We start from the raw sequence: 16,529 nt of genomic DNA, 5'->3' as shown, positions 1-16,529 counted from the left end.
CGAGAGAGAGCGTGTGCACATGTGCGTGAGTGGGGTGGGGGCAGGGAGGGACAGGAGGAGAGGGAGAAGCAGGCTCCCCACTGAGCAGGGAGCCTGATGTGGTACTTGATCCCAGGATTGTGGATCATGACCTGAGCCAAAGGCAGACACTTAACTGAGTGAGCCACCCAAGTGCTCCTATTTAATTTCTATAACATTAATTAAAATATGTAATTATAATGACAAGTATAACTTTTATAAGCTGGTCTGGCAGCAAACACAATTGACTCTGGATAATTCACTCAAAGGCTGAAAGAAAAGGTATACAGGCATACTACAGAGAAGCCTAGTAGTCTTAGACATTAGTATGTTATATACAGGGAATGGTTTTTGGAAAGCACTGGTGTTCTAGTGGGTTGGTTAAATGGAGGATGACTCTGAGAGCTTCTACTATACTTTCGTACAATAGTAATTTATAGTCAGTTTCCTAGAATGCATAAATACAGTAAGGGTTCAGAAAGGGAAAAAATGATAAAAGATTGTAATCCTCACAAAAGGCTTTTCAAAGGTGATGGTGCTTGGGTTGAGAATTTGGGTGCTGGAGAGGGATTCTCAGGCCTGATGAGTGGCATGAACAAAGGCATAGTAATTGATAACGTAATAATTGAATATTTTGTCTGTCATTTTTTACTATAGAATGGGCTTTAGAGATGAAGCAGCTGGATATTTTCATAAAGCAGTGAAACTAAACCCTGATTTCAATGATGCAAAGGAGAATTTTTATCGTGTTGCAAACTGGTTGGTGGAACGCTGGCACTTTATCATGCTTAATGATACTAAAAGGAATACGATTTACAATGCAGCAATCCAAAATGCAGTTTGTTTGGGATCCAAGAGCGTTTTGGACATTGGAGCAGGAACTGGAATACTAAGGTTTGTTGTAATTGTGCTTTAATTATATATATGTGTGTGTGTGTGTGTATATATATATATATACACACACACACACACACTAAGGTAAATTAAAGCTTTTACCAAATATAGAAAATTTAAGTGGGATTCAAAAATAAAGTTTATTTCTCATAGTCTTATGATTATTCATATAACCACTATTATTGTATTTTTTACTGTAGCATTATCAAGAACTGGACATTACTAAGAATTTGGGGTTACTCTTGAAATTTTGAATAATGCCTTTTAAGAGTACTTTTTATATTAACATTCTGGTTGAATCTAGTTGTCCAAGTGAAAGCTTATCAACATTTTTCATTCCAGTTGTGTCTTCTTAAAGACATGAATGTCATGATTTATTGTATGATTTGTTTCTTAATAAGAATATTGGTTCACTTTTTTATGTGGAATGAATAATGTTTGTGTTAAAGAATAAAAGGAAAAACCCCATGTTTAAGCATCATAATTCCACTAAAATTTGAATAACTACAGTGGATTATTTTTTCTTGATGGATCGCTTTTTCACCTTGCAGCATGTTTGCTAAGAAAGCTGGAGCACACTCAGTATATGCTTGTGAGTTATCCAAGACCATGTATGAACTTGCCTGTGATGTAGTGGCAGCAAACAAGATGGAAGCAGGAATCAAACTCTTACACATGAAGTCATTTGACATAGAAATTCCAAAACACATTCCTGAAAGGTACTATATAATGTATATATACATGTATATATAAATTATAATTTTAGTTTTTAATAATCCACTAGTTTTTTAAAATTAAGATACTCATGTTTAGAGCTTCTAGCCCAAATAAAAATGCCACAACCCTTATACTGTAAAGATAGGAATATAGGATCATTTAGCATAAGATGGATTTTCATAATAAGGTCATATTCTTGATAAATATTTAAGGATCTTGAGAAAAACTCGTGCTAAGAGATTCAATAAATAAATTTGACCTTTAGCAAGTTACTTTACTTTTGTTATTTTCAGTATTCTGGATTGAAAATAAATACTACCTCCTGTGTGGTCACTAACTATTTAAAAATTGTAGTAAGAAATAATACATTAGTAGATTAGGCTTAATGGACTTGTCATATTTTGTGTTATCCTTAGCATGAAAGCTTTGGAAATGTCAGCTGTCAAAGTATTTTGGGCCGAGTTCTTCAGATGTTTTGAATATTATCTCATAAATGTTGGCTTTTCAGTATATCATCTGGCTTTAATCTGTATCACAAAGGTGATGGCATTTTAGAGCTAGAATGGGTTTACGAATCATCTGGTCCAACACGGTCATTTTATAGACAGCTTTCTTTATGTAGCACACTTATTTCACTACTTGGCTGTTTTTTTTCTCATCTTATTTAAATTCAGTTTATATTGAAAGAGGACTTTTATATTCTTGTCATTTGGACTGTGATTTTTTAGTTTTCTTCCATATGTATAATGATATATATGTTTACATAATACTTATGCTTTTCAGTAGGCTCTACATTGATTTTTGTGAAAGAAGTCTTATTAGATTGTTGAGGCAGATAGACACATTTTATAGAAATAAACAGTGTCCTGAATTATCTTAATCTGCTCAGGCTGTCATGACAAAATAGCGCAGACTAGGTGGCTTAAAAAACAGACATTTATTTTCTCACAGTTCTGGAGGCTGTAAGTGCATGATCTGAGGGTGCTGGCAAATTTGGTTTCTGGTGAGAGCTCTTTTTCTAACTTACAGATAGCTGAATTCCTTCCCTTTCTTTTGTGCATGTGAAGAGAAAGAGAGATCACCTGTGTCTCTTCCACTTTTATAAGGATACCAGCCCGGTCAGATTAAGGCCTTGCCCTTCCCTTGTGACCTCGTTTAACTTTAATTACTTCCTAAAGACCCTACTTCCAAATGTCACTTTGGGAGTTAGGGCTTCTACTTATGAATTTTGGTGGTACAAAATTCAGTCCATGGCATGAATCAGTTACCTTAACTTAACCTTCATTTCTTTCACAGATAGTATTGTAGGAAGGACCTATGGATTTTGAATTAGTAGATAAGGATTCCATACTAACTGTTTTAATTTATTTTGACCTTAAGCAAATCTAGAGACTACAAGATGTTGGACTAGATGATACATTCTAAATGTATACAATCGTAAATACTGAAAATTTTGTGTATTTATATAGTGTTGGGTTGCTTGTGGAGCATATCAAAGTTGTTTCTGTCTTCAAGGCACCTGCAATCTAGAGAGGAAGATAAGGAGTATTCATTGAACTTTATCTTTTTTTTTTTTTTTGAAACTTTATCTTCTAACTACATAAATTAATGATACTGGTAATAAGTGCTGAAGAAGTTCAGAGAAGGGAGAAATTGTTTTGGTAGGTCTTTGAATGAAATTTTCTAGAAAGAATGCTCAGCAGATCACAGCTCTGTGGACCAAGCTTTTGTGAAAACTCACAGGTAGTAGGTAAAGTAAGGAGCAACAAGAGAACTACGATGAATGTGTAAGAGGTAAACCTGGATAATGAAAGGAGAAGAAAGGATTTTGAGAGGGAGGCCTTCTCCAGTCCATTATATGTTATTTGTAGGTTAAAGAAAATGAGAACTAAGAACAATTATTGATCTTGATAAGTAGGGGAGTTATTTATGATAGAGAATATTTTTATAGAGCATTGGGGACAGAAATTCATTTACTCAGCATTAAGGAGGGGACTGGTAAAGGTAATGGCTATGAATGAAGCACTCTTAAGGATTTAGGTAATGAAAGAATGGCCTGAAGAAGCAGCAGGGTCAAGTGAAGTTTTTGTGTCTCCCTACCCCACAGGGTGCCAGTGGAGAACAGAGGAGCCTGTGGAACAGTAGAGTCAAATTCCTTAAGATTTGAGGGTAGATATTTAAAAAATGAAATGTTTTAGAAAATTTTATATGTTTCTATAATATACTCTTCCTTTATTCTCTCAGCTTTAACATCTTTATTAAATAGCATGATATCGTACTCACATATATCTTTAAAAAATCATTCTATAGAGTATCCCTAGTTGTAACAGAAACTGTCGATGCAGGTTTATTTGGAGAAGGAATTGTGGAGAGTTTAATTCATGCATGGGAGCATTTACTTTTGCAGCCAAAGGTAAGCAGCATGAAAACACTTAAATTTGATTAAGAATTCATTATTTCAGCAGGTATTTATTGATCCCCTCGTGTATTTGCAAAGCAGTATGAAATACATCCTCCTGACAGGGTATACATACTGTGTAGTTGGAAAGAAATACATGCAAAACACCATTTAATCATGTAATATGTATACTTGTGTTCATCTATGGGGTATAGAGACCAAATAACTCCAGGAAGGAATTTATAGTAAGTGAGGTTACATTGTGGGATGGATATTGTGGAATTCTTGAGTAGGGTTGAGAAAGGAATTTGAGCCTCAGTAGCCCTTACTGCTTGGATTTTTGGTAAACTATCAAAAAAGGAGTGTAGTGATAACTGGCTTGGTATGGTTTTAAGGTACTGATTGATTGGACAGAGCTAACTCTTAAAATTGCCAGATTGTGTTTTGTAATGAAGTCCTCTAATATGGCTCATGAACTATGGGTTTAGTTTTTTTTAATATGTGATGTGAATGAAAGCCTTTTTTAATTTTTTTGATTTTTTTTGAAAGTCTTTTAATATGTCATAAGAACTTACTATTTACAGAAAATACTTGAACTTAAAATACATAATTAAAGGCTGAAAAGAAGAGCAGTTTGTTTTTCAAGTAGGTAATAGTGATTTTGGCTTCTCAGTTGAGTCTTACCCAACAGTTTTTTGTTGCATACAGACTTATAGCTACCCTCCTCTTCCTGTTTGTACTGTTGAAAAAAAATATGTATATACACACATGCATATAGAGCAATGAAAGTGAAATAAACTTTTAAAAAAATAAAATTAGTATTAACATGGCATCACATTCATTGTTTTTTCATTTTTTATTATGTTTTTATTCAAGTATAATGAACATACAGTGTATATTAGTTTCATGTGTATAACATAAATGTACATTACTCACTGTTCATCATGATAAGTGTACTCTTAATCTCCATCACCTATTACACCCATCCCCCCACAATCACCAGTTTGTTCTCTGTATTTAAGAGTGTCTTTTGTTTATCTCTTTTTTATTGTTGTTCATTTGTTTCTTAAATTCCACATATGAGTGAAATCATATGGTATTTATCTTTTCAGACTTATTTCACTTAGCACGATACCCTAGATCCATCCATGGTGTTGTTAATGGCAAGATTTCATTCTCTTTTATGGCAGAGTAATATTCAGATTTTTTTATTGAGGTATGATTGCCATATAACATTATGTTAGTTTCAGGCAAAGCATGTAATGATTCAAAATTTGTATATATTGTGAAATGATAACCACAATAAGTCTAGTTAACAAAAGAAACTTCTCAATTGCATATTTTTAAAGATTTCATTTTTAAGCAATCGCATATTTTTAAAGATTTCATTTTTAAGCAATCTCTACATCCAATATGGGGCTTGAACTTAGCAACCCTGAGATCAAGAGTTGAATGCTTTACTAAACTGAGCCAGTCAGGCCCCTACAAAGAAACTTTTTATTTAAATTTTTTTTAACAAGATCTTATTTATTTTATTTTAGAGAGGAGGGGGGAAGTAAGTGTGGGGGGAGTGGCAGAGGGAGGAGAGAGAATTTTTTTTTTTTTTGAGGAGAGAGAATTTTAAGCAGACTTAATGCTCAGCATGGAGCCCAATGGAAGGCTCGATCTCATGACCCTGAGATCATGACCTAAACCAAAACCAAGAGTCGGACACTTAACTGAGCTACGGAAGTGTGCCCCCAAAGAAACTTTTTAAATATTTTGTTTACTTATTTGAGAGTCAGAGAGATAGCATGTGTGTGTAGGAGGGAGAGGCAGAAGGAGAAGGAGGTAATCATTTGGAGCCAGATACCGGGCTTGATCTGATGACCCTGAGATCACGACCTGAGCTGAGATCCAAGAGTCAGATGCTTAACTCACTGAACCACCCAGGTGCCGCCCTCCCCCCCCCCAAAAAAAAAAACTTAAAAAAAAACACCTTAATTTGTTTGTCCTTACCTATTGCCATTAAACTTTTTTTTTCTTGTAATCATGCACACATATTTTTGCATACATGAAACTAAATATAATTTTTATTGTTATATTTTAGACCAGAGGTGAAAATGGTAATTGTGAAAAGTATGGGAAAGTTATACCAGCAAGTGCTGTTATATTTGGGATGGCAGTAGAATGTGCAGAGATAAGAAGACATCATAGGTAAGTGATTATTTAAATAGTAAATATTGGAAAACAATAATTTTAAAGATTAGACTGTTCTTGAAAGGTTATTTAATGAATATTTATTTGGATGAGAATTTGTAGTTTTTGTGACTTTTTAAGTTCGTGATGCTTATTTCAGTCTTAATTCCCTTTTCACCTTTTTTTTACTTTCTTTTAAAGTGAAACTCTAGGGGCACCTGGGTGGCTCAGGTGGTTAAGTGTATGTCATGATCCCAGGGTCCTGGGATCAAGTCCTGTGCCCAGCTCCCTACTCAGCCAGGAGCCTGCTTCTCTCTCTCTCTCTCTGCCCCTCCCCTGCTTGTACTCTCTCTCAAATAAATAAATAAAAAAATTTTTAATAATTAATAAAGTGGGACTCTAGAATTAAAACCAGCTTCAAGTTTTTTAGTGGAAAATTAATTTTGATACAGCCTAGCATTTTTTTGGTGTGTGATAAAGAGACCCCCTTCAATAACTTAATAGTAGTAAATGTAACATATAAATATTTTAAGAAGTAGTGAAGAGTAAAAGAAGAATATAAAAATTATCCTAAACTCCTCACCATTAGGTAGCTACTGTTGATCTTTGTTGTATATTCTATGCATGTTACAGGGTGATAAGTAAAATATTTAGTAATTGGTAGGGCATAGGACACCAACCAAACAGTGGCCTTAATTAATAGATTGTCTGAATTAGTATGCTGGTTGAGTGTCAGCTCTATATAAGTAAATGTGTGTATAAATTGAATTGTATTTCAAAAGTATTGGTAAATATATTTGCTTTTTCTTTGTGAGCTTTTTCATGTTAATAGATATGCTTCATGATTTTTTAAAACCAATTTCTTATAGTTCTCAGTGTTTAAAATTTTTAGTTTGCTTCTACTGTTTTGCTTTTAGGAACAAGGATAAATATCTTTGTACTTAGGTCTGTGTGGACTTGTCTTTATTATTTCTTGGGATAAATTTCTTAATAAAGAATTGCATTAAATAGAATTCTTTTAAAAAAGAATTGAGTTAAAAGGTATGTACATTTTTCAGTTTATGGAGACATATTGCTGAATTGCCAACCAGAAAAGCTGGGTTGTGTCTTGCTGAGATTTCTTGCTCTAACACGATTCTAGATTCTTTGCCATTAGTAGTTTCTCTTATATTTTATAGGAAAATCACTAAATTGTTTGCCTAAACAAAATAGAAATTGGTATCTTAACCATTTTTGTTTTTGTTCTTGTTTTTTTCAAACTTCTGTGTCATCAGTCACTACTCAGAATAGAACATTGATTTTCTTTTTTTTTTTTTTTAAGCTTCTATTTATTTGAGAGAGAGAAAATGAGAGAGAGAGATCACGAGCAGAGGGTAGGGGAAGAGGGAGAAGGAGGCTCCCCGCTGAGCAGGGAGCCTGACTTGGGGGAGACTCAATCCCAGGACCCTGGGATCATGTCATGAGCTGAAGATGGACGCTTAGTTGACTGAACCATCCAGGTGGCCCAGTATCTACCATATCGAAAGGATTCCTTCATCATTGATTTATATAGCAAATAAAGGTCTAACTATACAATAGAAACATCGGGGCAGCTTTTATAAAATTAAAAATGACATGTTTTGTTTGAGTAGATCTGAATGAGTGAGGCCTGGTATTTATTTTTTATGAAGCTGCAGTTGTGGGTTGAGAACCATGAAGAAAGGTGCTGAAAAATATAGAGATGAGTGCTACTGTTTTATCTGGGACAAACAATTTTTTTAAAAGATTTTATTTATTCATTTGAGAGAGAGAACTAGACAATCGTGAGCCTGGTGGTAGGGATAGAAGAAGAGGGAGAGAGAATCTCAAGATGACTTTACTCTGAGTATGGAGCCCAGAGTGGGGCTCGATCCCACAATCCTGAGACCATGACCTGAGCTGAAACCAAGAGTTGGATGTTCAATTGATTAAGCTGCCTAGGCACCCTGGTAGAAACAATTTTAACTATTATTATAAAAATTACTGTTTGGAGCCTAATTAGTTGAATCTTATGTTTATATGACCAAGCAGATGTTTTAAGAATAGCTAAAAAAAAGTGAGAAACTTTTCTAATAATAGGTATATTCTATTAAATAATATTCTATCTAATAATAGATATAAAACTCTAGAAATAAACATTGATGCATAAATAGGAAAGTAGATCAGTGGAACACAATAAAGAATCTAGATACAGACTTTGGATTTAACATATGATACAAGTATGGTATTTCATATCAGAGAAAGGATGAATGGTGATGGAGATGATATTTTTCATTTGGGGAAAAACATTAGATTCTTACTTTAATTTAATTTTAATTCAAGATGAATTAAATATCTAAGTGTAGAAGATCCATTTTGCCAAAGGAAAACACAGGGTAGAGTGTAGAAGCTATAAAAAGACAAATTTGGGCAGCCCCAGTGGCTCAGTGGTTTAGCGCCACCTTTAGCCCAGAGCGTGATCCTGGAGACCTGGGATTGAGTCCCACGTTGGGCTCCTTGCGTGGAGCCTGCTTCTCCGTTTGCCTGTGTCTCTGCCTCTCTCTCTCTCTGTGTCTCTTATGAATTATTTATTATTTATTTAAATAAAATCTTAAAAAAAAAATGACAAATTTGACCACATTGAAAAAATTTTAATATATCTCGTGAGAGATGGTATAAAAAAGTTAAAGGACAGTTGGCAGACTGAGATAAAAATTAGCAACCTTTACAGCAAAGCATTAACATACTTGCAATTGTTTATTAATCAGAGAAATAGAAATTAAGTCCATGGGATAACATTTTTTGAATATTTATATTAGCAAGCATTAAAAATGACTGATAATATTCTGTCTTCTCATAGGTGTAGGGGAAATTTATACACTGTTATGTTGGTACAACATTTTATAGCTCAATTTGGCATTATCTAATAAAACTAAAGATGTATATAGTTCTTGACCTGGTATTTCCACTTTTCGTAATGTTTTCTGATAAATGTACACAAACGTGTGCAGTGATCTATGTACAGGGGTGTTTGCTATAATACTATAATTGGAAAAACAAACTGCGTGACGGTTTATTAATAAGAAAATAATTTTTGATAGAACGTCTCTGTGCAGTAATGTGCAAGTGTCCTGACATGGAAAGAATTTCATGATACGCTATTAGGTGAAAAAGACAAAGTATAATCTTAGTAGCAATGAGCATATCTAGCACTCAGGTCTGGGTTTCTAAATTCTATTCCTCAACAAAAGGAACTATAGCTACTTGGAGAACAGGACTGGGATAGACAGATTCAAGATAATTCTGAAACATTTTTTTTTTAAAAGTACATAAAACATTTTTTAAATATAAATTTAGTTTTTATTAGTGTTCAATTTGCCAACATATAGAATAACACCCAGTGTTCATCCCATCAAGTGCCCCCCTCAGTGCCTGTCACCCAGTCACCCCCATCCCCCATCTCTGAAACCTTTTGCATCAGAAATTAAGGAAGTGCTCAAAAAATACAGACTGTTAAAAGAACATAGAAGCATGCATGGAAGGGTCTCCCACTGGCCAAATTTGAGATCATTTAAGCACCAAATACATAACTAAAGGGAGTTATAGATTAAAATCCATTGAATAAAATAAGAATCCATGAGTTCCTACTTATAATAAATAAATAAGTTCATAAATGGGGATAAAAAGACAGTTCTTTCCAGCACTAGAATGTTGACTAATAACATAAAACAAATGTTGCAGAATTATTGTTTGCAATCCCCATATAAAGATGTAAGCAAAAATTATGAATAGATCAAATCAAATGAATAGATTAAATAAAAATTTAATGAAGGTCAAGGTATTTGTAAGTTTAAAAGTATCTTCTCACAAATTACTTATTACAAAAGGAAAAATGTTAATTGTATAGGGAAGAAACCACATGGCATTGTAAAATCCCTCCAAATATGATACTTTGGGGAATCTCTCACTTACATAAATTACACCCAAAATGTATACAATGTGTATGTTATTATGAAAAAGCATCAGACAAATGCATTGGGAGCCACTCTATGAAATAACTAGCCTGCCTTCTTCAAAAGTGTCAGTGTCATGAGAGACAAAGCAAAAAGGGTGAGGAACTGTTGTAGATTAAAGGAGATTAAAAAAAGGTCAATTGAGTCATGATGCTGTATCAGGGAGAAAGACTACAGGACATCTTTGATTTATTGATTCAGTTGACAAATACAGAATATGAACTGAAAATTAGTTAATAGTGAAATTGGTCACTGTATGGTGGTTAAGAAATTATCCTCATTTGTAATATGCACTAAAGTATCTATTAAGGGTTAAATAGGCATGATAAATGCAACCTACTCTTAAATGATAGATGTGGAGAGAGGTAGAATATGATAAAGCAAATGTGGCATAGTATTTAAAAGTTTGATGAATCTGGATAAAGGATGTGTGGAGTTCTTGAGACTGTCCAGAAATTTTTCTACAAATTTGTAATCATTTTCAAAATAAAAAGAGCAGAGGAAAATATGTATAATATATCCGAACAGTGTACATACATATTATTACATAAAGAAAAAGATATGAAAGGATCAGACTTAACAGTGGAGAAATGGAGATAAGGTACACTGTGAAAGGGACTTTTACTTTTTACTAGTTTGGAGTTTTGATAAGTTTATATTTGTATATTTTATAAGAAATTAAAAGGAACTTGTCATATCCTCTTTGTTTCTGTAACTTGCCACTTTTCAGTTATGAAGATCATTTGTTGATTCATTTTTTGAGAGTATAATAAAATAATTTCTAGAAGTAGACCCTTCCAACTTCTAAAACACTATAAGGACAGATAGACTAATAAGTGAATACCTCTGAGATGATTAAGATTGGAGTATTTCTTTTTCATAAAATGGTATTACTGAAAGTTTTTTTGTGCCTGGCTTCTTTTTTTCAACATCCACATTCACTGGTGTGTAGTTTATTCATTCTGATTGATATATAGTATGCCAGTGTACAGATATACCAATACATTCACCAATGTTATTGATGATGGATATTTGTTATATCCAGCTCTTTGTTTATGGGAAATAGTACAACTATAAAGATTCTTGAGCATTCTTTTGGTGATTGTGTATATGAATTTCTGTTGGGTATATTCCCAGAAGTAGAAAAGCCAAATACTTTGAGGTTCCCATATTAAGAGTGAATCTAGAATGGGTATGTTCAGCTTTTGAGTAGGTACTACGAAAAGTCTTCTAAAGTAGTCTTATTTTATATTCCTGCTAATGGTGTATGAGACTGTGTCTTCACTAACACTTCTATTGACTGTTTCATTTTCCCAGTTCTGGTGGTTGTGTAGATGTTAACTTCATTTCTCTGGTGGCTAATGAAGCTGAGCAACTTTTTGTATGCTTATTGACCATCTGGATATGCTCTTTTGTGAAATGTCTGTTTATGTCTTTTGCCCATTTTTTTCTTCATAGAAATTTAAAAATACATATTGGATATGAGCCCTTTTTTGAATAGTTGTATTATAAATTCTCATTGTGCTTTGTTACTTTCTTAAACCTGAGTATCTTTTGATGAAGAGAGTTTTAAAATTTTTTTTTAAGATTTTATTTATTTGAGAGAGAGCATAACCTGGGGAGAGAGGCAGAGGAAGAAGCAGATTCCTGCTGAGCAGGGAGCCGGATGCAGGGCTTGATCCCAGGACCCCAAGATCATGACCTGAGTGGAAGGCAGATGCTTAACTGAGCTACCCAGACACCCAAGAGTTTTTAATTTTAATGTAGACCTATTTGTCATTTGTTCTCCTTTATAGTTAGTGATTGTGTATGTAATTGTGTTTAAACCTTTGTCAGTGAAGTTTTATTTCATTTTTATGTTTATTTTTTCTGGACTCAATATTAGATGGTGTTACTTGATTCTTTAAAACAATAAAGATAAAAAAAAAATAACTGCGTCTTTCTCCCTTCTCATTTTCCCTCCTACCAGGGTGGGTACTAAGGATGTTGCTGGCATCTGTTTACCAGCAAATGTGAAATTTCAGAGTCCAGCTTGTTCTTCTGTAGATACTGAAGAGACAGTTGAACCATATACAACTGAAAAGATGAGTCGAGTTCCTGGGGGATATTTGGCTTTGACAGAGTGCTTTGAAATTATGACAGTGGATTTCAACAATCTTCAGGTAAAAAAGAAAAAAAAAAATTCAATTACAATTTTTGAGCATTAAATTTCAAGCATTGTTTAAAGTAATACATAGTCTTATCTTATGGATTTGCATAGGACAGTACTCACTATATGTAAGGAAAATGATTAAATAGTAACCAGATGGTAAAAAAAAAAAAAAAATAGTAACCAGTATTTTCTTAAATTATATACTTACTTTAAATACATAAGAAAAAAAAAAACCCTCAGTTTTGTTGGGAATGTATAATGTGCCAGGTACTCTCACATGTATTCTTAGATTGCTTTTACAACAGAGTTGCAATTATAATTATCTTTGTGCTATATAGATGAGGGAACTGTTGCTTTAATTTTTCCCAAATTATGCAGACATGAATGCGAGAGTTATAACCTAGAGCTTTCTGACTTTCTCAATGTCATGCTGCCATTTCAAGTTAACAGTATTCTTTGAAATGAACAGTAATCCAGATCTCTAGATTGTATCTGTATTAGAGTCTGCCCAGAAATGAGAGACTCCCAGGACATGGGACTTTCATATTAAATTAGGACAGTCTTGAACAAACCAGGACAAGTTGATGACCCTATGTATCTAACTGTATGTGTATTGGTGGGTGGTGGGGGAATGTACTGCACAAAGAAAGTGCCCAAGGAAATTGAGAAAGGTTATATAGAGTCCTGCTCTGAAGATCTTTAAGGTTAAATGAGATGTGCCTGCGGACAGAAGACTTTGTGAGAGTCATTTTAGCCTAAGTTCTTTATAGTGTAATAAATTTAATTTAATCCCCTATTAATTGTTACTAGGATTTTTTTGAGGTGGTTTAGAACTACATTTGACATTACTTGCCAGGGCTGAGTTTCAAGAACATTCATTTCTGATATTACAGTGCCATAGGAACAACACAGTTATAGTTGCTAAAAACCCCAAAGCTGTCCTTTTCTTATTTTGAGCTTTTCTTATGTAAATTTATCTTTGCCACAGTTAAAAATAAAACCCACCATCATAAGGCTTTAATTTGGAAGTAGTATCTGCTTGCTTAACACTTTCAAGTAATAATGGAAAAGAAAAATTATATTCCTTTATTTATTTATTTATTTATTTATTTATTTATTATTTTTTAAAGATTCTACTTATTTATTCATGAGAGAGACAGGGCGGGGGGGGGGCACAGGCAGAGGGAGAAGCAGGCTTCATGCAGGGAGCCCAAAGTGGGACTCCATCCTGGGTTTCCAGGATCACGGCCGAAGGCAGCACTAAACCGCTGAGCCACCCGGGCTGCCCTATATCTTCCTTTTTAAAACCTAGGTCCTACTTTCCCCAGATCATCAGTTTGAAGTATATCTTTTCAGACTTGCTTTTCTGTTCTGTACACACACACACACACTTTTTAAAAAATAAAATCCCTATTTGTTAGCCACTCGCAGCCTTCATCCAACAATATTATCATGGACTTCTTTCTACATCACTATTATGTATCTGTCTCGTTGTTGTTTTTTTTTTTAATGTTTTCAATAGTTTTATGTGTTTTTGTTTGTTTTTATGTTGTTTTTTTTTTTAAATTTTTATTTATTTATGATAGTCACAGAGAGAGAGAGAGAGAGAGAGAGAGAGAGGCAGAGACATAGGCCGAGGGAGAAGCAGGCTCCATGCACCGGGAGCCTGATGTGGGATTCGATCCCGGGTCTCCAGGATCGCGCCCTGGGCCAAAGGCAGGCGCCAAACCGCTGCGCCACCCAGGGATTCACTAAGATAAATGGAAGCTTCTCATCCAGTATGCCTTAAATGGCTATAGGTGTGTCAAGTTACTGATTTTCCCAAGATGCTGGGCAGATCTGAGAACTTACAGAAATGGAAAAAATGGAAAGTGATGTGATATTAGGGCGTGTATATATTAAATACATAATATGCTTTCTTTTACATTTTGTCAGGAATTAAAAAGTCTTGCAAAGAAAAAACCCGATAAAATTGGTATTCCTGTTGTTAAAGAAGGCATACTAGATGCTGTTGTGGTTTGGTTTGTACTCCAGCTTGATGATGAACACAGTTTATCCACAAGTCCTAGTGAGGAAACATGCTGGGAACAGGCCATCTACCCGGTACATGACCTTGCAGGTATATCTTGTCTAATTTTTGTTATTTGTTTTTTTATTCTTGTTGCTTTAGTTCTTTAAACATTTGAATTAGTGTAAAAAATTTACTTTGAATATGAAGTTTCTAGTCAAGGAAAATTGGTTAAATTTTTCAGAACTTTGTTGTTTAAAAAGTCGTTTTAAGGGGCGCCTGGGTGGCTCAGTGGTTGAGCGTCTGCCTTTGGCTCAGGTCGTGATCCCAGGGTCCTAGGATCAAGTCCCACATGGGGCTCCCTGTAAAGACCTTGCTTATCCCTCTGCCTGTGTCTCTGCCTCTCTCTCTCTCTGTCTCTCATGAGTAAATAAATAAAATCTTTAGAAAAAAAAAGTAGTCTTAAATAATTAATATATGTAGTTAAGAAAGTAAAACATAATTGCTACATCCACTCAAAAATACCTATCATTGGGGTGCCTGGGTGGCTCAGTTGGTTGAGTGTCCTATTCTTAATTTCTGCTTGGGTCATGGTCTTGAGGTCATGAGATTGAGCCCTGAGTTGGGCTCTGTATTCATTGAGGAGTCTGCTTGGGATTCTCTCCTCTTCCCCTGTTTGTGCTTGCTTGCTCTCTTTCTTTCTTTAAAATAAATACGTTTGAAAAATATAATTTTTTCAGCTCTGATTAATTATCAGTAATAAGAGACATGCTAGTCCATTTTTTTTTTTTTATAGAACATAGTGGAAAAGCACTAGTACAAGAGTTCTTACTTCTTACAGAGTCTGATGGTATCTGTGGAGCCCTAGGTCATAGAAATGCACACACACATATAAAACAAAAGTTTGCAGTTTTAGAGGGCTTATAAATTCATGGACTTCCCTAGGTAAGTTCTATATTAAAGATTTTTTTTTATATAGAATTTTTTTTTTACCAGCAATTTGATGGGTTTCAGTGTAGTTCACATAAGTTGTATTACACAGAAAAATTCTACCTTTTTAAACAGGGACTTAAGTTTTCTATCTCTGTGTAGTTTCCTAGACAAGGATCTAATTTGGCAAGGTCATTAAGTCATGGTATGAGTGTAGTGTTGTGGCTAGTGTGATGTTTTTAGAGTCAGTCAGGTAGATTTGGGTTCAGGTCTTGGCACTGCTACTTACTGACTCCCTGGCTGGTCTTGCTGTCTCAGAGCTTTTATTATGTGATGTACAAAAATGGGATGATGCTGCCTACCTTGCAGGATTGTAGGGATTTTAAGAGATAATGGATGTAAAATGCCTATCCTAGCATCTTGCACTCAGTAAGTGGCATTTTTAATTCAGTTTATTTATTTTATTTTTAATATTTTAATTACAGTATAGGTAACATAGTGTTTCAGATAATTCTTGTAGTAATTCTCTATATTACTCAATGCTCATCATAAATATACTTTTAATCCCCTTCTCCTGTTTTACCCATCTGTCTACTCCCTTCCCCTCTAGTAACCACCAGTTGTCTGTAGTTAAGTCTCTTTTCATTTTGTTTGTAAATTCCAAATATGAATGAAATCATATGCTATTTGTCAGTCTCTGACTTATTTCACTTAGCATTGTACTCTCTCTAGATCCATCCATACTGTTGTACTTGCCAAGATTTCATTCTTTTTTATGATTAAGTAGTATTTTATTGTTGTATCTATATGCTGCATCTTTAAAAAGACTTTTTAAAAGATTTTATATATTTATTTGAGAGAGCATGAACACAAGCAGAGGAAGGGGCAGAGAGAGGGAGAGGGAGAAGCAGGCTTCCCACTGAGCCAGGAGCCTGACATGAGGCTTCATCCCAGGACCCTGGGATCATGACCTGAGCCAAAGGCAGATACTTAACTGCCTGAACCACCCAGGCGTCCCTTTAATTTTTTTTATTTAAGTTCTAGTTAGTTAACATATAGTATAATATTAGTTTCAGGTGTACAGTATAGTGATTCAGCACTTCTGTACATCACCTGTTGTTTATCACAAGTGTACTCTTCAATCCCCATCACCTGTTTAACTCATCCCTCCCTTCTGTACTACATCTTTATTCATTCATCTATCAATGGACATTTGGGCTGCTT

At 34.4% G+C, this 16,529-nt stretch overlaps 1 protein-coding gene across 2 annotated transcripts in view; it reads left to right on the top strand.

The window, feature by feature from the left end:
* The window catches only part of PRMT9 (protein arginine methyltransferase 9), a 41,100-nt gene that overhangs the window by 5,988 nt on the left and 18,583 nt on the right, over positions 1 to 16,529 (top strand). Inside the window, exons 3-8 of one of the 2 annotated variants that reach the window (XM_072773535.1) lie at positions 676 to 912; positions 1,464 to 1,631; positions 3,940 to 4,042; positions 6,117 to 6,223; positions 12,185 to 12,377; positions 14,303 to 14,486. In XM_072773535.1, the coding sequence (XP_072629636.1) occupies positions 676 to 912; positions 1,464 to 1,631; positions 3,940 to 4,042; positions 6,117 to 6,223; positions 12,185 to 12,377; positions 14,303 to 14,486 (992 nt within the window). The remainder of the gene's footprint in view (positions 1 to 675; positions 913 to 1,463; positions 1,632 to 3,939; positions 4,043 to 6,116; positions 6,224 to 12,184; positions 12,378 to 14,302; positions 14,487 to 16,529) is intronic. The other variant, XM_072773537.1, reaches the window with a different exon arrangement.

The sequence above is a fragment of the Canis lupus genome, chromosome 13 (genome assembly GCF_048164855.1).
Source record: "Canis lupus baileyi chromosome 13, mCanLup2.hap1, whole genome shotgun sequence".
NCBI lineage: Eukaryota > Metazoa > Chordata > Mammalia > Carnivora > Canidae > Canis > Canis lupus.
This window is presented reverse-complemented; position numbering and strand designations above follow the sequence as displayed.